At 34.3% G+C, this 26,833-nt stretch overlaps 1 protein-coding gene across 4 annotated transcripts in view; it reads right to left on the reverse strand.

The window, feature by feature from the left end:
• The window catches only part of CACNA2D1 (calcium voltage-gated channel auxiliary subunit alpha2delta 1), a 363,361-nt gene that overhangs the window by 161,418 nt on the left and 175,110 nt on the right, over positions 1-26,833 (reverse strand). For all 4 annotated transcript variants that reach the window (XM_063155623.1, XM_063155622.1, XM_063155621.1 and 1 more), the window contains exon 5: positions 8,108-8,152. In XM_063155623.1, coding sequence (XP_063011693.1) covers positions 8,108-8,152 — 45 coding nt within the window. The remainder of the gene's footprint in view (positions 1-8,107; positions 8,153-26,833) is intronic.

Consider the following 26,833-nt stretch of genomic DNA (forward strand, 5'->3'; position numbering starts at 1 on the left):
AATCTGTTTTTTTTTTTTTTTTTTTTTCCTCCTATTCTCCAAAAATAAAAGGACAGAACATGTTGAACATGGCTATGTGGAAGGGCCAAGGAATGTTTTCTGGCTCTTTTCAGATTGCATCAGCTGGTTCAGAAATGCTCCTGTTTGCAGTCAGGAGCAGGGCAGGGACAGGACCTGCAATTCATCACCTACACTACACCACACACCACATCACCACAGAGAACTCCATTTGAATATTAAAATATTGTAAGTGGTCCTTTCTAGGATTCTTGATCTGATTTGGAATTTTCAAAGCCTACCTCCACCTTTGATCAGTCCTACGAAAACATCAGACTGACTAATTTGTTTTGTTTTGTACAACTTAAAAGTGTCAATGTGACCCACACATTTCAAAGCAACACATCAGAACACTCACAGAACACTGGGATCTGGCAACAAAGAGCTTGCTGAAAATCCCTGCCTCAAATGCTATAAACATCCTGTGACAAGTTCAGCTTTTGGTCCTGCTTTTATTTACCAATAAACAATTACACTGCATTCACTGCAATTGTTATCACTCATCCATTTGATATCAGTAGGAAATATCCTGAAGCAAGAAATCTTCCATTAAAAACTGATGAATCACCAGCTTTAGGGCTGAATTCTGATCTTTGATGTGGCATAAACTCAGCCTCCATGGGGAGACTTCAAGCACTGCTCTTTTGTGCTCTTTTGCCTTCAAGGTAGGACTCTCCACATTAAGAACATTCTCATCTTTTTTAGGACACTGGCAACTACAGTTATCACTCTTGCCATTATTATTTCATAACTCTGTTTCACAGATAGGTAGGAGATAGCTTTGGGGCAGTCATTTATTTCATTATCATGTATTTTTCAGTTCAAGCTAGAACATATGTTCATCTGGGAGAAGGGAAGACTTGCACAAATTTGAATAAAGGAATATAAACCTGACACCTACTTTTTTAATCATAATACTATAAAAAAAAGAAAAAGAAAAGAATAAAATAAAAGTAAGAATTTCTGCTTTCTGTGGCAATAGATCACTACAATTGCAATAGGAAGCTCAAAGGAATCCCATTTCTCCCCTGTGGGCTGTACTCAAGCTTACCTGTAAGACCTTGAAATGGAAAGTCCTGAATGTTTCCCAGTGATACTTGATAAAAGGAACACATTCCCTTTTAAACAATGCAAAAAAGCCTCGGTACTAAGGCAGACAAAGTCAATCATGCCCTCACTATCAGTTCCAATATTTCCAAAGAATGGCATCCAAATCACTGTCAGATAACACAGGAGATTCCTGATGTGCGAGAGAAATGAGTTCAACAAGAACACTCAAATTTTCCAAAAAAATCTGGAGGTCAAAATACCATGAAATTACTAATATTGGTAAGTCCTCTTGTATATAAAGAATGATGAACAACAGATGAAAGATAAAACCATAAAAATATGGTTTTCCTGCTTACTCACTCCTTCCCATATATGAAAGATAAAATCCTGTGCATTGTCTTGTAACAGAATTAATTTCTACAACAGAACCTTCACTTCAGAAAGAAGTGTCTATTTTAGCCATAAATACAATTTTATTATACACCACAATGCACAAGAAGCAACATTCTGCAGTACAAGTAAATTAAATACATTTAAAAAAAGATAAAATATGGATCTACCTTTTCATGGCAGTTCATTTTAAAACAGATTAATCAAATTAAACTATTTTAACATAAGTACCAAAGTATGTTCTATGCTATCTAGGATACTCTAAGTTATAAAATCTATGAATATGTTGCATATTTGGGAATCACAGGAAACAGGCTTGGAATACTCTCAGCAACCAAAAAGTACAACAACTAAGAAGTTCTTTTATAAATGGAACTAGTAAAGGAGTCTATGTGAATATATCAAATTTTCTGTCCTCATTTCATAAAATGTTAGGTTTATTATAGACTTTGAGTATTAATTCCAAGCAATAAATTCCAGCATCAAAAGGTTCATTTTCAAGATTATTTATATATAATTAAAATTAAAATATAGCTGAAAAATATGACATTTACTACAGATTAGAAATTTTTGTTCCAATGAAACTTCTCTAAAGTTATCAAAATGTTACTTACACTGGTCCATCAGCAGTCCTACTCTGACAGTCTTTCATTATGAAAGATATAATTTACCTGCTCCAGGTCAGTTTAAGAGCAAACTACCCTGACAAAATGTGTCCTCTGTCAATATTAATAAAAGGCTAGAATAAGGCATTTTTCTGTGCAGCTAATACCCATTACATCACAATGAGGAACCAGAACAAACAAAAACTCAATGGAATCCATGCCATATTTCTAAGTATCAGAGTACCTGGCACAGATGCAGCCCAAGTTCTCAAAAAATTCAAATTCAAAATATCTCCATCAAACACCATCCAATTAATATTTCAGTCTATTTACAAATTTAGTCACTTGCCCATTTTAGGATCACCATTCTCCAAGAACATACAAAATTTTGTCTAGAACAAGCAGTAAATTATGTTTTCCAGTGAGATTTTCACATGCCTAATTCCACCTCATACCATCAAGAGATATGACAAACAGAAAGTATAAGAACTAGGTATGTAAATATGTATAAATATTCCTTAATATGGGCTGGTAAAAAACCTTAGTAGGTTCAAAAGGAGAAGAAATTAAATCTAAAATTAGGTGTAAGTCAGACACATGAAGAACAGCAATCATAAGAAAAAAGCTCTAAAGAGAGATGCTGTGTGTACAACACCTACTTGTTGGCAACTTCTTGCCGGAGTGTCCAAATCACAATTATTACAGTGTTATCTAACTTGATTTTCCCATCTCTATGTCATAGACTTTGCCCATTTATTCATCATAAATGAGAATAACGGAAATTCTTTATGACTAATTTTAAAAAGTTCTTCAGTATCGAAGCAGTAAAGGACAAAGAGAAGATGAAAAAAATACAGCACATCATAGCTGTGACAGTAATGTCAAACCCTATTGGTTGTCATGCAATGAAAGCAGAGGGAATAAGAGACCTAAGGGAGATAAGCAAGTTAGCTGGTTACTCTTGCTGGGCTGGATGACAAGAAGTTGACTAAAAACTTTCCCTATTGCAAAAGGAATCTAGATCCTCTACATCTTAGCACTTAAACTCATCCTAAATGATTTGAGACAAATTTCTTATTGGAAATACCTATCCTTCACTGTCTGTGAAATATTGGAAAGTTAGTAGCTTTAGCTCAGAAAAAACCTGATGCTTTGTAGTCCACCTTTAGCTAAACCCAGGCAGTAGAATATTGATTTGGTTATTTGCATGCTGGCATCCAGACACAGGGAAAGCACAGAGACAGAACTACTCTTACATATGCAGATAAAAGGGACCTTTATAAAGGTTTTATCTTATCACAGTCAGGTTTAAAAACCTTGAAAATACAGAGAAAATCTGCATCAGTTGGATGAGATGCAAAAGCAGCCCCTGTCCCAGCTTTCTCTGTAGTGTCAGGGCCAGTCATTACAATCAGTCTCACTTTTCAATCCAATAACAGGCAGCTGCTGGACTTGCAGAAATCTGGCATCTCTCTTTCAGTCTCTAGAAGTCTTTTTATACCTGTCACCTTTGAGACTGGACCGCTGGGGTCCCCCATCTGCCCCACCTCAGCTCCTGATCCCCTTCCAAGCTGACCATATTCAGGTGCCATCTCCCCCCAAGGGCTCCACCTGACCCAACAGAGCTCCTGAAATACTGGAGCACAGAGGATGCTTTTATTTTCTATGTCCAGCTATAACATACACAAAATATCATACTTGTATAAATTAATTTTTTCTGCAATTTTCAATGCTTGTGACTGGAGGGAAGAAAAAACCCAAAAAAACCAGCATTTCTCTGATCAAATCCATGGTAGATTCAGACTTGTTTACCAGTGAACCTGGGATATTTCATAAATAGACTTCTTTTTACTAAATTAATCATAGGTGCACATATTTTTCAACTTTGATACCATGAAGCAGTAGAAAAGGCAAGACTTGGTTATAAGCAGAGACTCACTAAACTTCCAAAGCCACTATCAATGCTTTTTAAATGTCTGTCTTCCTGGGAAGAAGCAGACCCACAAGGGAAATGCCTTTTAGATAACCATTCTAGCCTCTGCTTACTTCTGCCCAATATTTATTCTTCGTTTAATTGTTAAAAATGAAAAAGAAAAAAAAATAGAAAGTTGAGGGGTGGAAATTATTTTGCTTTCTAAACTTTTTGTTAAAACGCACCATGATTTTTCTGAAGAATTTACATTCACGACCAATTATTCTTTCATGTTTTTACAATAGTTTTCAATTTGTTGTAGATGTAATTTTTTCATCAGTATTTATAAAGCCATAAAGTCCCAACTTGATAGCTTTATGCTATCAATTTATGCTGTAGTTTAAGCTCAAAGAGAGCTAACGTTTCACAAATCATTTACAAATAACAAGACATCACTGAATTAGGAAAAATTCTTAAACCATGTGGCACAGACAGCTTATTATTTTAAAGTTTTCTTCTTTCTTTATTAAAAAGTAAATAAAAATACAAATGCATAAAAAATGTATTTGTTTTAAAATCAGCCATAGGAATGTTCTGGATTTCTCCCTGTAGTGGTACCCACACATTGACTCCTAGTCACATTCTGAATTGACACTCTGTGCAGACATTTACTGTCCAAAGGGATCCATAATTTCAGAGCCTCCAAGTTAGTCCAGTAAAAGAAAATATAAGATGCTATCACTGAGTATGTGATCAATAATTGCACCAGGAGCACAGCCCTGTTAGCCATGACTGCAAGCCAGTGTGAGACTACATGGAGGCAGTGTCTAATCAATCATTTGTGCTAACCAGGGACACAGCTCCTGCCAGGAGACACCACTGGCTGCTCCAATTAATGCCCAGGGATTACAGGGAAACTGCAGACTTCCAATGATGTGTGGCTGGTTTCATGTGAAAGACACTTATTTATTTGTTTTACTTAGTTCTTTCCTTCGAATCATTGAAAAAATTATTTTCTTAGGCTGTTGTAGCTTGTCCAGGAGCAACTTTATAAAACCATGACAAGAAATTATACTAAAAATTTTGGCAAAGGAGCAAGATGCAAAGAGAAAATGAGAGAAACATTAGGAAAGGAATTCAGGATATATGAAAATTAAGCAATTGAGCAATTCAGTGTACAGTTGACTCGTTGATTACTTGAATACAAGGAAACAGAAAAAAAATTAGTTTTAGGAATAAACTAGACACAGAATTACTGGAAACAAAATGGAAACCAAAATAAAGAAGAGGAAAGAATTGAGCAGTGAGGCAAAATTACTATCAATAAGGTGGGGGTACAAAGGACAAGATGAGAAAACAGGTAAAGCAACATGAAAACTAATGGGAAAGAGCAGCTTAATGTGGGACTACTCAGCTGTCCAATGAAAGCACTGCAGCATTTGTCCAATTACAACAAGCTGTTGACACCTGCAAATTAAAGTGCACAAACAGGCTGCAATATATCAGACTGAAAGGGTTCCTGGGAAAGGGACAGTGAATAGAAACCTGAGAGACCTATACTAAAATACATATTTGGCCATCATCTTCCTATAAGATATAAAAAAATGGAAATATAAAACCTCCTACCTTGTTGTGAGGATAAAACTCATCAATTATCATCAAGTGCTCACACATTACATGGAGCACTGTGGGGGAGGGGGAAATAAGCAAGCAGGTTATAATTGCTGTTGTAAGAAAAAGAGTACAAAAGGTCTATTACTGATTGATGGACGACAGGGTTACAAATTGATCATTTTATTTGAGAGACAGAAATCCAAAGGCCAGAGAATGATTTGCCTTCATGTGCTTCTTTATTTATTTTATTTTTTTAAGTAAAAACAAGTCCAGTCATTAGATTGGAAAAGGCCAATATAGACAGCAGATGAAAAATGAGAGAAGGATCTCCTGAATGTGTTATGGGAATGGGAAGAAGGAAAGGAAAGTGTCCTGCAGCACATGAACATACACCAGAAACATACACAGAATTTAAGGGGACTGCTCTTCTGAAAAGGCTTTAATATTCAAAGGATGAGTGGAGACAAAAACTGGCAGGCAAGACCTGTGAGATTGATTTCTTCTGATTCTTCAGCATCCAAAAGTTAAGATCTAAAAGGACCTGTTACAGGGACCTGTTCACAGAGAAACACACACCTAGAAATGATTCAGTTCAGATAACCTCAGACATCTGTCTCAAAACAAACTGAACAGCTCCCTAGAGATACCCACAGTGATTAGTTTAGATGTCTAATTTTAATAAATTAATTTCTGCTACTAATTATTCTTGATTGTACTCAAAGATAAATATAATATCATTTCCTGTGAATAAATGAAGGCTTTCAGCATGGAAGAGGAAAAAAGTGTGGACTTGTTAGACACAGAAAAGAATAGATTGCAAACACAGTTTTACTAACCAGTGCTTCAGAGATGATTCTATTAAAATTTCTAAATATATAAAGAAAAAATCTGTCTAAAGCATTTTTTTTCAGGCAGGAGAAGGGAAGAACCTGTGGTATTTACATACACAGTTGAGATCTAGATTAAGGTCTTCTCAAAAAAAAAAAAAATCACTATCAGATCACTGACCATTGTATCCTTATTACTTCTCAACAATAAACATTATTATAAACTTCATTCTAATGAATGTTCAGAAAGACATAAAAAAGAAATAAAACTGAAACAGAAATAAAACAGTATAACTGGTCTAACAAACTTTGTTTGTTTTGGCTTGTGTGTGTACTTTTTTATTGAAGGGAAATAAATGTCCTGAAGAAAATAAAATATAAATATAAAAACCAAAGACTAAACTCTGAAATAGTATTTCCTTTCCTGCCTTGCCTAACAGATTTGTATTTTGGTTGTAAAAGTAGCAATCTGAAGACCTGTCCCAGTACTATTTAATCATAACAGATACACCACAGTTTTTACTTCACACCACAATCTACCATTACTATCTGGTATATTGAGATTAAAAATCCAATATTTCAGCTCCGTATTTCTGTTTCCAGAGAAGATTAGCACCTGCCATCCAGTGAACTGAATGAGAACAGAATAATATATCTCAAAATTAGGTTACTTCTAATGAATTTTACTTCGATCATGCAAACTTTAAAACTCCGGACAATAGTTTGTGGTATCTGAAATGAAGTACTCATAACTCTATATAACCTTATAAAATAGTTCTGCTTGACATGATCTATGTACCTTCTTTAATTGCCTTACAGGAGAAGCATCCATTAAATAGTGATGCCATCAATCTCTAAAGTATACTTGATTAAAAAGTGCAAATGAAGCATGCTGGCAATTCTGATTAATACATTTACAACATTTTCCTGTAGTCTTCTAAATTAAATCTATAATGAAGACAAGCAGTTGTATTATCTCCAGTGAAGGTGAGGATAGTTTGTATTGTCTCCAGAACACATAAAGATTTTTAATAGTTAATGTTAGATAGGAGATTTCAACCTTTTTAAAGTAAGAGTTTTAGTAAACCAGGAATTGAAGTATCTTACATTTAGTCTAAATCTTGTGATTGGATTTTCAGTTTTCACAAATCTTATTACAGTCACATAAATTATCACAATGTGAATGAAAGCAATTATTCAGTAACATTTCACATCTTTTCCTCCTCGTGCAAAAGATTTATTACAAAGAATACAGAAAAACACCACATGATCTTGAAAAATAAGGCCAGAAAATGATTCCTTCAAAGTGAACTGAATTATTTACATTTATCATTTTGATTCTCCAATCCTATAATTATGATTTTATTACGTTTTAAAAAAGTGAATTATACTGCTGTCAGGATCTTCATTGTCCCAGCACATTTTCTGCCTGACCAGTAATTCAAACTGTATGAAAGGAGACAGACTTTGAGAATTAAAACATAAAATATTGTCTGTCTCTTGAGGAAACTTTTAAAGTTTTTTTTTTAAGTTTCTTGCATTTTTGCTTCTGCCCAATCTTTAAATGATATTCTTAAAGTTTCATTAATGTTTTCATTCCCCTAATTTTCTGAGATTACAGGCAAGGAAATTAAATGAAACATATTACTTACATCATTCTGATCGTCTTTTGCATTGTAATAGATTATATCATTATTCTGTAAGAGAAAGAAAAGTAGTTCTGTTAGTTTGAAATGAGAGAATAAATTTAAATAGCAATAATCTCTACTACTGCAAGATACATTTTTGAACTAAAACACCAGTTCTTTATGTATTCTCTTTGAAACATGACAAACTCTGATCTTTGCTTGCTCTCTGTTGCATGCGCAATTTCCCATGCTCGTGCTAAACTTCATTGATTAAGTGCTCATTCCATGGGAGGCTGCATAAGTCACTCAGAACACAGCTAGAAAAGTGCAGATAACATTGGACAAACTCCAGAGCTCATAAAAGGCTTCCATGAGCTGTGTCTGTCACAGAAATGTGACTTTACTGTGCAATTAGGGGATTTATGCACCGTGACATCCAGCACGTACAGCCAGGGACGGCCTTTGCTAAGTGGGGTAAGTGCTTGCTGTACACATGTTTATTGTTTTATTCACCTCCCACTGCGAAAATAAATCTGTGAAAATACATCACAGCAGAGCCTGGCTGTTGGAGTGTGCAGCAGATCCTGCCAGCTCTGTGGAAACTCTGTACCACGTAATTCCAGTAAAGCATAGAAGGAGAAGATTGCTCGTTCCCATTCTAAAATCAGTCAGAAATTCCATTCAGTGCTAACTTCTATAGTTTGCTGAAAACTGGGGTACATCCTATGCAATACAGGTTCTTGTGTTTTCTTTTTTTTTTTTTTTTAACATGTTTAAATGTAATTGAACCATTTAAAAGCCTTGAAGATTTAGGTTCACTGGAGTAGTTTTCCATGAAATAAATTGCTGCAATGTGCCCAAAGTTTTTTGAATAAAATAGCTTTTAAGTGCATTTCTGTATGAAATAGAGACATGTACGAACACAGTCCTTTTTAATTACCTTTACTGATTTTGAATAACTAAAGAAAACAAGAGGTTAAATTTTTTCATATCCAGCAGTGTGTTTAAAATAAGTGATTGCTATTGACCTCCAAAAATTATCTTATTTTTTCAGCTCTATTTATGGTAATACCTTTTATGTATCTAAAAAGTTGAACACAACAAAGTGTTTTCTTTTATAAATACCAACAGGAAAGAATGCTTTCAGTAATCATTTTTCAAGTGGACAAGCCAACAACAATTTTTACTTTCACTAAAAAAGTATGGCATGTATTACAAAGTAATGCAGTTCATCTTTAAAAATGATCATTTTACTCACTCCATAAATAATGACATCATTTATTTTCCTTTTTGACCTTTTAGAAAGTCAAATATAAAATATATTACAGATGAGCTAAATGCCACTTTGAGGGAAGTGCTATTAACACGAATTCATCCTTTTCCCTCAAAATGAACTTTTCCACTTTTCCATCAAGACGCTTTTCTATCCATAGGTCAGTTGGTTATCTGTATCTGGATATAAAAGCCAGACCTCCAGGCATTACAGACACAGGAGGAAATCCTTTTCATCGTTAAAGACTAAAGCTAATTGTTTATTCACTTGATTGTTGTAAGGAAAAGACCATATAATGCTTGTGGAAGCCTTTGAGTAAGTCAGAAGAGGCAAAGGTTCCATTTCCTTTGGTTCTTCTTCGCTTTGTAAACAACTATGTACAAAATAACTGTTCTGTAAATAAAGTGATTGGTTCAAAAGCCCCTCTGATTCTTTAGCAGGCAACATTTGAAGCTGCAAAGCATGCAGCCACAAATATTAACACAAGTGCTTTCATCACATGGTGATCTGTTTAGCTAAAAAAAAATAAAAATTGTACATTTTGTTCACCACAACTCTTGATATCAGGTTGTATTAGAGCAGTTCCTATGCAATCTCATCCCTAGAAGGTTTTGCCCAGGAAAAATGGGAGCAGGAAAAGCAAAATAAAAAGCAAAAAACTATATTGTTTTTGTTTACAGCTTTTGTTTTTAAAATGAACATTTTCAGAAAATACAATTTCTATTAGGCCCTCTGTTGTGTTGACTCTCAACTAGACATGAGTTTATTTCCTGAGTTCGTCTCCACTGCTCTTGTTTATCCTATCAAATCATTATTGTATAGGATTTTGAACACTGTCATCACCAGACACAATTCTCTTTAAGCACTTCAAAGAAATACCTCTTTATTTTCCTTGTCTTTTATATTTTCATTATTTGTTTAATTTTTTCAAAGCTGCCACAGCTTTACTATTTATCTCCACTGGACTGAACAGCATTTTTTAAATCTCCTTTTAGAATAACATTTCAGGAACATGATATATTTACAAGTTAATGAAAATAAACACTTCCTGCCCAAACGACTTAGATATTTTTTGTAAGGTTATTCATATCTTGTCCATTACCCTGCCTGGAGATATTACCTATATAATGAATAAACTGACACTGACATTGGGCATATCTCACTACTCTTAATATAGAAAATATGAGATACCCGGTGCTACAACACACTGAATGCAGTATGGTTCACAAATTAGATTCATGGATCACTCAGATCTTTAGAGGACAATTTTTCATCATTTAACCACTTCCAGCTGGCAAGAACAAATTGCTTTGTTGCTGGCTCTCAAGCAAGTAGTTTAGTTATTTATTAACTTCTTGACACAATGAATTTGAATCTTCCCACTGCTGCACACTTTTGGCACCAAGTAATACTGCAAACTTGGTCAGCAAACTGTAGAGTGTAAATAGCCTAGATTTTAATTTTTGTTCTTTATCCAGTAATTCTGTGCAAAAGAGGGGTAAAAGACTCACTATTACTTCTGTTCACCAAAGAAGGGATTTGGTAAGGCAGTCCTGAAGCTGAAATTTTATAAAAGAATGACTTTGGAAGACCATATGCATATAGGAAAAACTGTAGTGTACTATCAATATATGATTTTATGGTTTTCACCATCTTTAATTCTCCTTTCAATGCAAAAATTTTTAGTATCTGCAAAAAACATCCGGAAAGCCATATAAAAAATACATTAAGGACCAGGTCATAAATGTTTTATTTTTGACTCTCACTATTTTCTTTTCTTTCCTAATCTTATTTTTTCTTCCGTGCTTTCATTGATAGCATTGTCTGTTGAAGTGAGATTATTCCACTGTCTTTAAATTGCTTTTCATTTCAATAGTTTTCTGTTTTCCAGATCAGGGTATAAAATAATTCAAATGGGAAACATTTCATATTAGGTGCTATCAATAAATTCCTTAATTTCAGCACACAGAATCTGAAGTTGATGGTCTCTATAATCCGTGTCTAGAGAAGAAAAGTGTGGGAAAACATTGGCTTTCAGAAAATCTGCAGATGAAAGCTGAGCTCACACCAACACTAACTTACACTTATATTTTGCTTCTCTACAGAGCAAGTTCACAGGCAGTCAATTGATTCAACACATAAATGCCAAGGTTCAGCTCAGGATTACATGAATGAAGCTGTAGTTGGCTTTTCATCTCAGGAAACAATGCTCTTTTCAATCTAGTTCTTTCAAGAAAAACAAGGGATTATATTGCAACAAGACACATGGACACTAAAGAGAATTATGTATTGCAAAAATTGTAATTGTATATCTATGCAATTTTGCTGGTAGGAAATCTACATCCTCCTTTACAAAGTGCCAAAAAGAAAGCTCCAGGTCACTGCTGCCATGTAGTGGAGTCTACAGGAACACCTCCTCTCCAAATCTTAAGCAAGAATTCCAAGAACTTTACATGCAGTTTGTGGGCCACCAACCAGTCTAAAGATTCATTTTTAAAGTCTTTTTCAACAGACATTCAATGCAGTCTGTTCAGAAATGCTGCTTTCACTGAAGCTGTGGTTAAAATTATATAAAACCTCAGATCAATCTGTGGGCTTCCTAAAAACCCTACAGGACCCAGAGCCTGTGATGCAGCCTAAAATGGTGTTAGACCTACAGGGGAGATTGGCTTGAAGTCAATTCTAGAACTTTATGAGACTCTATAATGAACCACAAGAAAATGAATAAATTATATATTTTTTAAAAAAGGGGGAGAGGGAAAAAGGTTTGCTGCAGCTTTTCCTATTGTATGAAACTAATATAATGTATTAATTTTGAAATATATCACAGTTATCCTTTTTTTCCTCAAAAGCTGCACTTCCAGAATTGTAGGTAAAATGTTAAAGAAAAAAAAATTATACTTTTAGCTATTACAGAGACACTAGAAAATCATTAACTCTCTCATAAAAGAAAACAAGAGCTTCAGTTAAAGATTTCCACAACTCAAAGATTTTCTTTAGTAAACCCCTGGAAGTAAACTTAAAATCATTTTATCAGATTCTATTGCAAATACAGATTATAGCATAAATATATGTTTTAAAATCTGAAATTACAGCCAAATATGTTCATTTGGATTTTGTTTTAAAACAGGATACTTCCCATGACTTATAAGTATTTTACTCAAGAAGTTCTAAAGCACTCAAAGTGAGTCAATGTAAAAAAGCTGCTCTAAATTGCAGCTAATCTGCAAATAATGAGGATTCTTTTAATTTGCAGGTAAGAAGTAGAGAAAGAAATAAAATCAGGGAGAAACCAAACCATACAGCAAATAAAAGTCTGATCTTGACTCTTCAATTTTTTAAAAAAAGGTCTTAGAATTACAGATAGAAATTTAGTCAACATTTTAAAATCATATTAGCTTCACATACTTGGTAAAGACATTCGCATTAGTGAAAAAACTGGGAGTCCTTCTGTTTAGCATAAAGCAATAAATATATTAATAATACTGGTCCATTTCATTCTTTAGGCAGACCAAAGGAAATTATTGTAAAGGCCTACAAATGCTAAAAAAACATTTAATGAAGTGTTGGTGAAACATCCATTTTAATTAAAAAAAAAAATTCATTGTATCCCCTTGGATTAAAAAGTGTGTTTAAAAAGTTCATTCTAATACCTTTGGGGTAATAAAGGTTTAAACCCATCCTCACAAATTCCATGAAAAATAATCCAGCAGTTTTAGTTTAATCCCTTACACAGTCTGACATGCAGTTTAAAGCACAATAGACACCTCAGAAATGAAAGCTAAATATGTCCTACCACACATAAAAAATTACATCTGTTTGCAAAGAGGAAAATGTCAGGGAATAAAAGCCTGCAAACAGGGAAAAAAAAAAGAATGTCAACTACTACTATCTCTTTTGTTACAGCTTTGTGATTTTACATAAAATCACATATAAAATAAGGAGGTTAGTTGCTAAGAACTTCTTTTTTCTCTTCAGTATCCATATGTAAAAATACTGATTTATCACTTGTCCTTAAAGTGAACAAAATTTCAGGAAATTCAATAAACAAGTTGCAATTATAATTACAGTGTATGTATGCAATTAAAGTGCCTAAATATAGGCTGTAAGAAATTTTAAATTCATTTAAAACATGAAAACTGGACATAGAATCAAGATATTTTAAAAATAAAATCATTAAAATAAAAACAAAACTGTAAAATAATAATCGATCAAGAAATATGTCATTATATTACCCAAAATACAGACAAATGACTCACTCGAGTTAGACATTTTTCCCCCAAACTTGATTTGATTAAATAACTGCTTGGTCAGAATATTAAATTTCATACACTAATTAAAACCTTCCAGGTCTGCACTATAATTTATGATAAGCCTTTTTCATCAGATTTGTGTAAAGGACTTTTCTCAAGATTCCACTGAGACTAATAATTGAAATGAAAAGATGAAGGTGAAGATTACAGGAAATAACATAAAGGAACATAAAAGGGGCTGCACAGTCTTTGTCATAGAATATTCTTTCTTTTAAATGGTGAGAAAGATCAATTTTTCAGCATTCATTTACAGGTAATTCCTTCAGTGAAATTATCAATCTAGAAACTTTCAAAATTTTCTGACAGTTTTCATGAGGGAGTCACTTGACCATTCACAGATGCATCAGAGTGATAAATAAATCATAATTTATCAATCACCTGCAAGCTCAACAGCAGGACTAAAACATACAAGCCTCATTTAAAAAGATGTTAGGTAAGTGTAATGCACACATACAGAATCCAAATACAAAATACAAAATACACTATAAGAAAGATATTCTTTCAGGTCCTTTCCATGGATTCTGAGGATTTTTGATCTGAGATTGGATCCACAGATTGCAGCGTTGATGGTGGCCAGATTTTAGGCATCTGAGTCAAAAACTGAGATCTTGAAAGAGTGCACTGAAGTCTAAACTTGGAAGAAGCTTTTGAAATATCTGAGATTCCACCATAAATATTCTCTAGGTATGCCACATTACATGGCCGGGCTCTGCCGGCCACCAGTGCTGTGACCAGGACGGGTCTCAGAATCTCTCTGAGCAGAGGTGGAGCTGTCACCCCTCTGCTCAGGGTCCCCTCAATGGCCTGACCTCCACAGTGACACATTCCCTGTGCCCTTCTGCTCACTGTGACAATATCTGATTACCTGCTGAATTTAACCATGCTTGATTTAATTTGTCCTGTGCAAATTATAATTAGCAAAGCTGAGTAATAAGTTTTTTTTTTTTTTTGTATCATATTCAAATCTCAGGGGGAAACCCTCCTAGTTTTCACAGGACACAAGGAGTAGGTTGGTTTTTTTTCTTTGCCTCAGTGTCCATATTATGCTACATTATACATTCACTTCAAAAAAAGGGAAGCAGTGAAGAGCACTAAGGTGTACCTGCATAACCTCAAAAAGGATAACAAATATTAGAAAGAGTACTTATGTCCTCAGATCCCAAGAATTCATCACATAAATGGTAAAAAAAATAGGCAAAACCTCTCCATGTCAAAAATTTTCCATAATTTTAAGGTATTTTTCACTGCAAGAATAACTGTTAGACACTGCCATTGGACTTCTTAAGATGCCAGGATGATACTTAACTTCATTTAAAAAATAGTTAAGAATACATTTCAAGTACTAATTGAACTTTGACATAGAATTAAAATCAAAAGTTGTTGGATGTGTGATGTTAAATGTAATAGAGCCCAAAAGATGAGAAATTCAAGTCAGACAAACACCCAAATCAAAATCTACAGAGAAGTCTGTTCTGAAAGAATACAACATACTCCACAAAAAACTTCTGCAGAAAGACATCCTCTGGCTCAATGGCCTGCAGTCAAACTCCCACCATTGTTGGACATGCAGATAATTGTTAATATAAAAATGGAATTTTGGCAATTTGCCTACTGGTAAGTATAGTCTATTTTTTTTAATGAATTGTTTTTATTTTGGGGACTTATTAAACTTACTTCAATTTTTTAGTGCAACTGATAAACTAAGGAAATTAAATGTGGCAAACAATTAAGCACTTTACTGGTTGCAAAGCATCAAAGGCCAAATATTTCATGCAGGAATGAAAAATTTAGTGACTGAAAATTTAAAGTTGCAAAACCACATTGATTTTGTTCTTTGGTACAGTTGCCTATATCACAGACAGACTCCTTTTAGTTAATCAAGCAGAAAAATTATTCTCAAGAATGGTAATTTGATCCATAGTAAAACCTAGGATTTTATGTACTTGCATGTGTGACAAATGACCAAGAAAGAAAATCATAAGGAGACTCTTTTGGAGCTACCAAACTTAAAGAATCAGCTTTAATTTTAATTTAAAGAACTAGCTACATATATAAAAAGATAGGAATAACCATCCTCTTCATTCTTCCTCCAGTACTCTAAGCCAAAAACAAGAAAGACTGAGAAACAAAAGCATTTCAAATCCATTTTAATTTTGGTAAATAAATTCTTCCAAAAGGTCCAGGAAACTGCTAATTTTCTCATCACAATAGCTTCCTCAAAGTATAAGCAATTTCTTTTTATAAGGCTAAATGCAACAGATTACAAAGCAGATTTCCAGGTGGGAAAATGAAATTAATTTGTTAGCAGCTAATTAACCTCTATATCACACTATCTGATCAGTTTAATTAAAGCAGCAAAGTATGTTTACTATAATTTATTCAGCATTACTTTTAGTTGATGGAAGAATATAAAATAATTTTTTTGAAAATTGTCTATACTAATTGCCTATTTTTTATATTGTAAATAGTGCAAATTTAGAGTACAGGAGCCTAGTTAAACACCTTGGACATAAATTTCCTTTGGATTCACAAGAAATTGGCCTTCTGAATTCACATCTGTGTAGGTGCTGGGATGCAATGAACCACTTCCATTATCATAACTGAATATAGAAAATATGCCAGTCCTTCAAGTCCAACAAATCTTCAAAAGCCTTTGAGAAAATTATTTTCTACAAAGCAAGAGGCAAACATTTAGTAGAATTTGTTCCCCCAAAAAAATGTGTGTGCATTTGTTACATTTCTTCTGTGTTCTATCCACTTCAACCAACAATTAAGACCATGTTTAGCAATGCTGCAATCAGTTGTTACAAAAAGGAATAACATTTTAGACATATGACACTACAATGGAGTAAAAACTCAAGGGTAGCTTCTTGGTGATCCATGACAGTGGCTGAAGTGTGTATAATTCAAGGCTTATCTTCACAAAAAACCAAAATAAAAACCCCAAAAAATGTGTCTCACAAGAAATGCATCACACAAAGAGTCACTCTAACTAAATGCTAAGCAATAGTACAGAAAAAACATAAATGTATTTTAAGAATCTCATTGGAATAGTAAAATGCCAACATTTTCCACAACTTTCCTTAAACTGCAACAGCAGAGAGCCTTATACAGATTTTTATTTACTCTTTCATCTACATGTAAAAACTAAATTTATAAGAAGATTTTAGGATACTTCTATGGGTTATTATGATACTGTGCACCACACAAAAAATGAATTTTCATATATAAATTATGGAAGTATGATTCAAAATTTGAATCATGTTTTACAATGCTGACACTGACTTGTAATTTTAATGATCTCTAATGTTTTTAAAAGCACTGATTTCTTTCCCTGTCTGGACCAATTCTTCACTGAGTTTATTCAATCACCCAAAATGTGTCCTTAAACCCCAGAGGGCTATAACATACCAAAAAATAATTTTAAAAATCCTCAAAACAATTGCTATAACTCATCTTACACAATTTTAATGAAAATTAGGAAAAAAACTCAACCAAATGTCTCCATTTCCTCCTAAATGTGAAAAGTGCCCTTACAAAAGGTAACAAAGTTCAAAACATGTCAGGCTATGTTTTCTTTTCAAATTGCTTTGGCTTACCCGTGTAACAAATGCCTGCCATATTGATTGTTGATTTTTTTATGGGTCTCTTATAAAGACAAATCTTTCTTAAGACTTTAATCTAAAGCATTTTTCCTCTATCTCTGATGTCTTAAAAAGAAAGCAGCTCCGGACAGCAATTCCCAGGTTCTAAGAATTATCCCAAGCTCACCTAATTAACAAAGAACAGAAGGAATCATAATTTAATTATTCAGCTTTGGCAGCTGTTTTATGCATGTCTTGCACTCAATCACTGCAATAAAGCAAAGATTCAGGAGCACACCTTATTTCAGAAGTAGCTCAGTAGCATGAGACAAGCCAGCAGCTGGAAAATATTCCTTTTACTATTTAGTATGAAATGATGAAAACTTTTCTAGTTAATCACTACAAGTAAAAGGTTGATATAAAAAAAATAGAACAAAGTTATTTTTCCTCTTAATTATTGATGTTACATTGGTATGCTGGAAGTCATGCAGAAGAGAAATAGGATTTAAGAGTTCTATCAATATCTTGCTGTTATGTTTCTCATTCTTCATCTTAACAACAGCACTAAACGAAAAGGGGTTTGTGTTTCCTCCCATGGATCACAACAGGGGTTTTCATTCATCAGGTATTTGATGTTTATGCCAAAAATTGCAAAGAAATACAAAGAAATCTTTGAAAGCCAGACTGATGGCTGGTGGCTGTCAGTGGGATGGGAACAGCAATCTTTCCTGGGGAACAATCCTGGGCTTTACAACTCAGAGAAGGAATCATCTAGTTATGGATTTGCACATCCTTCTAGTTCGACAACAGCACACAATTCAAAAAATATTTTAAGCTTCTTATAAATGAATCTTATTCTAGGCAGAGACTTACTAAGTTTATAGCATTTTAGCATTTCCATCAAAGTCTATGGTGACACATGTAAGTTTGGGCCCTTACACTGTATTGCTAACTTTCAAATTCTCATATAAATCAGCACTTTGAAATTCATCTCTTTTTTTAAAATTCAGGGTGGACAGATACATCACAGAAGTGTGAAGATGTGAAGAAAGAGACAATGTGAGAAAATTTGAACAAGCAAAATAGCTCTCTCTTGTTAAAATAAAAAATGAAATGAAGGCAGGTATTTGTTAAGAAAGAAAGAAAAGTTCCTGCAAACCTAACCAAGGCTACTGAAAAAAGAGCTTGGCACTGGAAGATCACAGTGAAAAAGAGAGAATGAAGTAAATTGCAAAGTATGTATTAAACTGACTTTAGTTTGAAGAAATGCATCATTTTGTTCCCTGAAATTTATGCTGAGTTGTTTAAAACTATCTCAGCTCAGCTCTCCACAGCACCACCCAACAGTACTACAGAAGTGTGAGCTGAGATTGCAGAAAGCACCAGAGAGAGAAACTACAAGTGTTTATAAAGGGATTCGGGAAACTCAGGCTGATGGGGAATGAAGAAGGAATGCTGCAAAGTGTCTTGTCAAGGATGATGTGATGTGCACACCCACAGAAGACATAGCAATGAAAACTGGGGAGAAGGGCAGAGACCCTTGCAGCAAAGCTGTCATTCCAAACTGCTGCCATCAATGACCCCTTTGATAACAGCCAAAACTTCCCTTCCCTTCCCTTCCCTTCCCTTCCCTTCCCTTCCCTTCCCTTCCCTTCCCTTCCCTTCCCTTCCCTTCCCTTCCCTTCCCTTCCCTTCCCTTCCCTTCCCTTCCCTTCCCTTCCCTTCCCTTCCCTTCCCTTCCCTTCCCTTCCCTTCCCTTCCCTTCCCTTCCCTTCCCTTCCCTTCCCTTCCCTTCCCTTCCCTCTTCTCATTTTACAAAATTCATGTTAAAAACTTTGCAATCCGCCTTGCTAGAGATTGTTTTCTTTTGGTTTTACTTTAGGAAGTTTACTGAACGGGATGGGCTGATAACTCTTACAGTTCCAGAAAACTGTATGATAAGAAAACATCCTAAATTAGCCTCTCTTTGCCTAGAAAAGTCCTTCAAAATTATTTCAGTAGTTGTTGTTGAACTAGTTGATGTTGAACCCCACTCTCCTGATGAGAGCAGCACAGGCTGTGTGTTATGAACTGGAAATCACAGACCATGGATTCCTGCACAGAGTGAGCATTAGCCAACTGTACCAATTGACCCCAAGGGCTAGGATTTCTTTTTTGCAGTAAGCCACTGTTCACACTGAATGTGAAATATTCCTGGGGTTTAAAACATGAAAGAAGTAAAATTTCAAAAGTATGAGCACATAATAGTTTAACCATTTGAGATACTTAAAGTATCTGAGCCCACCAGAGTCAGTCCTTTGCAGACCTCCAAAGGACTCAGCTAAAAGTGTGTTCCTGTTCATAGACATAAATACACAAACACGTTAGATGATCTCTTTGAGAGATATTATATATCTCTCAAACATAAATATAATTACATGAGGAATTATAAACACAGAGGAAAATTTATACAATTGATATCTGCATATAAACAACCCTTACCCACTTAAATAGGCCTGCCACAATGAAAATTTGTCTGAATCTCAAAATATCACCTAAATTTTGTTTGTGAACACTGAGCAATAGGGAAAAGCATATCTAGTACCTCAGATATCTGTAAGCTTTAATTCATTATCTAAAAGCAATAAAGACCATTTTGTCTGTTTCATATTAAAACATTTAAAGCTCTTGAAAATATAGTATTTTAGAGCGAATGCAGACATAAAAGAATTTCATTAATTCAATTGTATTTATCTTAACATTTTCTTATCAGTATAGAAATTACATGAGGAGTTGAATTACTTAAGTGCATCCTATTCTTGACAAACATACACAAGTTCAATTAGATAGATGGATTTGCACTGCTCTACTCTTACTGGCACCTGTAAACACTTCAGAGAATTATTACAATTTCAGTATTATAATTTCAGTAAAGCCTACTGATGTTAAAGGAAGTACTGACCTGTCCATATCGTAGTTATTTTTCAAAAAAGCATCATTCATAGTTCACAATATTGTAATATAGTGAATATAACTATAGTTCATAATATTGTAAATATTTTCCCAGAAATTGTGGGATATTTTACCTATTGCTGTTAGTTGAATGTCTGAAGAACTTACTAGACTTCTGGATTTTGCCTTCCAATTTTCAAGGTTAATTTATCTGTAACTGTTAAGTATCTATTGCTGCAAATAAAACTTATTTTATCTTGAACAATATTTCCTCTTGGTGCTTATTCTTGACACAGGATGCATACTGATGTGTAACCATGGGACTTTTTAGGATAGACCATGCTATATTCTTCAAAGAGAATATGATGTATGTGTTTCAAAATAAAACCCAGATCACTCTGCTTTCATCCAAGCTGTGGTTATTACATCTGTCCCCAAGACACTTAAGCAATGTCCAAACACATCCTGTGGTCCAGCATGCACCAGGAACCCTTCTCCACTCATCTGGCAGGTCTCTAGGAGGTAACACCCTGTCTGGCTTTCTGCATCCCTCCAACATCACCTCAGCGGGTTTTATATGCTCACATACTCTTACATGTCCTGATTTAATTAATGTAGACCCAAAACATTAGAGAGAGACTGGAAGTATTTGGAATTAAATCACCCATTTGGTGTCATCCCCATATAATAAGGAAAGTAAGTAAACCACCAGCAGAGGAAATGGCAGCCATCACTTGGGATTAACAAATATATTAATGACAAGGGTTTGAAAAAAAACTTCAGTCTTAATCCAGCTTTTTGGGTTTTTTGCTGGTATTTCTTACCACAAATGAAAATAAACCAAACCATCCTTTTCTGCACCAACACAGCTCTAACAGAAAATATCTGCAAATACTGGTAAAATAAAACTGAAATATTCTATCTGAAAGGTGGAGAAGTACTATGGCAAAACTTCTTCTATGATAATTTAGAATATTTTAAGTCTAAGGGTGATTTAAACTATGATGCCCATAGGAAATTAGATAAAACTTGCCCATATGGAGCATATTCGTCTGGTAGAAAACTTTTGCTGGAAGTTTTCTTTAAACTTTTATGTAGGAAAAAATCTCACAGACAAAGCACAAGAAGTTTTATGAGGTGAAAACACCAGAATTTTGTGTAAGCACAGAAAAATATCAACTGAGCCAACCTTCTCAGTTTTACTGTACTCCTGTGTAACTCTTAAGAAATGCAAAACCGAAGTTACCCTCCTGAGAGGTGGTAATGCCCAAAGGAATAAGACAATCCTACCTGAATTAATAATTCATCAGGGATTATTCATCCATTTTTAAATGTGAGGTTCTGGTCTGATCATTTTTATATTTATTCTCACATTTTCAAGAAAGCTACAATTCACAGTATTTCAGTGCAATATAATTTGTGACTAACAAATGGGAAAATTAAAACAGAATGGTAGTGTGTTCTATAAACTCATCAATCACAGTCATACAGATGACCCAGACTTCTTCAGACTTGCTAAATCCTAATGCCCCTTCAATGAGACCTAGACTTTGTGCATTTATTTAAAGAGTTCTAATGTGCTCATAGCAAGAATTAACTGGAAAAAAACAAAGCAAATGCTTAACAAATGCTTAATTTCTGGTCAAATAAGGTAGAATTTTTAAGCATTTCTTTGCATGATGTTAGCACAGGTTAGGATATTGCTAATTGTGAAGAATTTCTCTGCTCTGTGTTATGCACATCTCTTGCTTTGTGGCCAAGTCTACAAGAAATATCTGACACTATTTCAATCACACATCAGCATTTGCAGGACATAAAAGAGACACTTTCACCTTTTGTTTAAATTCTACTGAGAATTACACTATACTCAGGAGATGGAAAGCTCAGAATTCCCAAATCCCTCAAGCAAAATGCCACTCTTAATAATAAGATTGTCTTGCACTCCCAGAGCATTTGATAGTCTATGTAAAATGAAATAACTATCAAAGTTTCTACAGTATTGCAACTGCAAAAAGAGTGCAGACATCAAACATTTTCTGTTCACATCTGCTGCACAAGCCTCTTTTCAAGGAACAGAGCTTCTTGGGAGTGTAGAGGTCTGCAAACTTTTCAATATGGAAACTTTCCAACTCTGCTCTTAGGTCCTTCTCTAAAGGTAATGAGCTTGGGCAAAGACAAGCTGAATTTTCCTTTGGCATCTTACAGGAATCCTAGGACATAAGAAAAAAAGTAAAATATCAAGCCTGCATGACACCACTGGTTTTGTCATTTGAAAAAAAAAAAAGTAAATGGATATCTCCACAAATATCTCCATCTCCAAAATACAACCCATTCAGCTCAGACTTTCAGAAAAGTTCTATTTTTAGTATGAAATAACACATGTAGAATCCCAAATACACATATTCACAGTATTTGCTCTTTCTGGCAGGAAATATTTAAAACATATTTGGGTTTAATTTCATTAAAAAAAAAAAAAAAAAGGTCTAAGGTTTGCTATCATGAAAGGAATTCCTTCTCTGAAGTAAGAATGAAACCTGTGTCATATTTTCTGAATTTCTCAAACTTGGAAGTCTGACTCCATTATGAAAAGCCATATTTGACTCTTACACCATTGATTAACTTCCTGTGCATATTCAATCAGGGTGTTTTAGTTTTAAATAAAAAAAAAAAGGAAAAAAAAAGGAAAAGAAACAAAAAGGCAACAAAAACAAAAAATCCCTCTCCCAATTTCTATATATAACAAAGAATTTCAATTTGTAAATATTGACAGCAAAGTTCGGTTAGTTAATACTTTTTCCAAAACATTGGCACTTTTCCTAAATTCAGTGTAAGAAGGGTGAGAATAATATGTGATAACCAACAGAAAAATGAGTTTTCCTGGGAAAGTGAGGAAACTTGTCATATCCTAGTTATACTGGCAAGGACAAAGCATAGAAAAAAATATATTGTTAGTTTTGAAATTAAAATATTTGACAAAAAAAGCTTGCAGACAAACTAAACAGCAGCCTTGAAGTCCATTTCTAATTGATTTTACTTATTCACCAAAGGTGTTGAAACAGTGCTATGAATTACTTATCCCTGAATGTGAGGGTGAAAGGTAACATCAAAAAACCAGTTAGCTTCATCTGATTCAATAAACTCTTAGAAAACGTGCACAATAGCAGCCTGCAAAAGCTTTTCTTGGCATATTGTACTTCTCAGTTTTAAACTGAAGAACCTACAGGATGTTAATAAATTGAGTACAATAGTATATCTTGCTTTTAATAAGGTGTTTGTTCTGAAAGCACATTAAAGCTTCATCCAAAATGAAGGTGATAATGCATATGTATGGCAGCTTAATAATAAAAATCACACCTTTCTTTCTTTTCTTCTTACCTAGATCCTTCCCTCCACCTCTTTCAGAAGCTGCACATTTTTTAAATGAGTTGCCTGGTCAATAAGTAAGAAAAGTGTATTAGATGTCTTTAACATATTTGATTTTTCAGATAAAATGGAATGCTTGAAAGCCCTCAACAGTGATTGAAGGTGTTTCTTTGCTCTACTCTAAAAGCTTTTTTGGCAAGTTTCCAACCAGTGAAGCACTTCACTGCACAGATGAGATCGCTGCAATGATTTATATTATAAAGTTACACTCCTTTACTGAAGGTAAGCATACTAAGAAGTGGTAAATAACCAGTATCTAAAGACCAAACACCAGCTGCTCTATAGCTACACATTTTATATCCCTGCTTATATATCATCTTAATTCTGATTGTGCTGCTACCACTGTCTTCCTCATCAACTCTCTAATCAGTTAAAATTCTTAAAGTGTGAAAAAGAAAAAAGAAATCAAGGATTCCAGTATGATTAATCAATCACACTAACACTCACTGGTGCAATTCTCATACAGGATTGTATCAGATATACAGTGGAACAGAAGCATGGAAGAGCTAGCCTATGGCAGCCCATATTTGAGAGGTAAATCAATGATTTCTAGAGTGAAAGACTCATCTGAGAGACTGTAGGAAGTTATAAAAATCCAGGCAAGGTAGCAAGTAACTCTACTCTTAAAAAGATTTCTAATGACTTAGATTTTTTTTTTTTTTTTTAATTTCCATTAGGATGTTTTTCTTTTATCTAACTAGTACCTGCTAGATATTTGTAAACCAGAAGGCACACTGAGACTTTTTTAAATTAGAATTCAAGCATTAGGGGGCAGGATGCTGGGGACAGACAGGCAAACAGAGGGATCTTGCTCCCAGGAGGGAATGCCAGACAAATTCTGCACTTATATGGTGAGGCTTATGCCACATCTCCAAAGAGGCTTCAGCATGGACATGTTCAAAGTGGATTTCTGCACTTAGATGAAATTCGATGAAATTCTCCTAACTAATGATGGAGATCCTGGGAAGCTGAAATCAGTGTGTTCCAAAGGCTGTAACTATCATTCTCCTGTCTCACTTTGACAAGAAGTGACAAATATTGACAAATATTATAGAGAACTGCAGAAATGTTTGTTCCTGGAACATTCACAGTGAATTTCCATGACTCCAAAAGGTGTGAGAGATTTGATAAACATCAGCTAAACACCAGAACAACCCTTAAACCCACCCAATTTCAGTAAACAGTATTTATCCTTATTTCCTCTTTACCTCACCTTCTTATTACTCTCAGAGTACACACACAGAAATTGATGCCCTGGGTAGAAAAATATCCAAGTGCAATCACTGGAAGAAAAATGGTACTTAATTCCTTTCAGTGAGTTAGGGCACATTTAATTTAAATTATACACAAATGAAGGCTACAGGTCCCAGAAGGGGTGGCACACAGCCCTACAGAGAATAAAATATTGCCCTCCCTAGAACCTGTCAGTTTTAATTGATCATTTGGATGGGTTTTTTTCAAATCACAGAGGCTTTTGAAATGTGCGGCATTATCCAAAATGAATCAAAATTAAAGGAAGATTTATTTCACTCAGTTTTGGATCAAAGCTCTGTGTGAAGACACTGACAGGTTTGATATTTTGCCTGTGTTTTGTGTTATAACTTTCAAAAAATTATAAAGTGTAATTTAGTATTATAACTTTCACAAAATTATAAAGTATCCATGACTTACTAGGAAAGGATCCCACACCTGGTTCCCTGCACTGCAGCTCTGGTGCCAAACCTCAGCTGCATTTCTCACAGATGCTCTTTGCACAAAAAAGAATTATCAGAGGTGCAAACCATGAGAGAACTGAATCATATCTCTGAGGAGATGAGAGAAAAAGGATTCTAGCTTGTTTTCTTCACAGAATTTTCCTTCTTTCAAGAGGCAAAATATGTTTAGTAAACTGCTTCTTTATAATGAAAGCATGCCAAAGCTGAAAGTTTCATGTTTTGTTTGTTTGTTTTCCAGCTGAGGCTTTTAGGATACAGTGTTTTAGCATTGTTGTAGCATCCACAATAAACTACAGACAGTCCTGAAAATCTTCAAACTGCAAGATACGACAGAGACACCTACTACTGCTCTGCTCTGGTAGGTCACCTCTTGGATCAACTCTGGTGATAGGAAACCTGTTTTATCTTAGTTATCCTTTGCATCTTTTGTTTCTTTGCTGAGCGACTTTTCATTTGAGTTTTATGCAGCCAAAATTTTTACTAGTAAAAGATAAACAAAAAAACATAATTCCAAAGTATTATTCCCATGACCTTTTGTCATTATTTTTAAGCCCAGTTGGTACATGAACATCAGCCTACATATTATTATCGGAGAAAATGCTGTCTCAAAATTACCAAGAGGTAAAAAACATCATTTACACAGAAGAAAATAAAATTACACTACTGGTTAAAAGATAAAGCATATTGAAAGAATTTTTCATGTGGCATTTTCATATGATAAATAAGTCTTAAAAGTTTGAGTTTCAGTCTCCATATAAATAAGTGGATGTTAATAGGCCATGCATACAGACTCCCCTTTTAAAAAACCAATGAGATGTCCCTTATGTTTTTACATGTGTAAGTACAATTAATCCAGCAACCCAACTGGAAACAAAATTGCTTTAGTTAACCAACCATTGCAAGGCAATCAAGTGTGGTACCAAATGTAATTGTAGAAGATTCATTTGGGGAATAACAGCAATTACTTCACACAGAATTCTTCCTTTCATTCTTTCAGCTTGCATATATTTTTTTCATGAGTCTCTATCTCAGAAAAATAATTGGACGATCACAACTGTCAAAAGCATCCCCCTTTCAATCTGTAGTGTACAAGACATTTCAAACTGACAAGGCTGTTTCATTTAGATTTATTGGTTTGTACCTCTGAGTTGTAACTGCTTTAATCTAAAATATTCAGGCTTAATTCCTCCAGCTGTACAGGCAGCTGGGGAATTGGGCAGTACCAATGCAGTGGGAAATAGAGAATGGGATTTCTCCATTTGCCTGAAGCTAGGCATTTTTGATTTGCCTTCATAGACTTCACAAATATTCTCTTAAAACCTAATAGTTTTCTAACAGGTAAGTATTATTTTTGGGCCATACAAGTAAACTGCAGTTCAACTGTTTTAAATAACTTTGTGCTTCATCAAGAAATAACACTTTACAATCCAATATTTCTTTTTTTCCCTTTTTTACTAAGAAGATATTTGATATTCTTAGTTAATATTATTAATGTTACTTTGAATAATTTT

The sequence above is a fragment of the Melospiza melodia genome, chromosome 4, assembly GCF_035770615.1.
Source record: "Melospiza melodia melodia isolate bMelMel2 chromosome 4, bMelMel2.pri, whole genome shotgun sequence".
NCBI classification, from domain to species: domain Eukaryota; kingdom Metazoa; phylum Chordata; class Aves; order Passeriformes; family Passerellidae; genus Melospiza; species Melospiza melodia.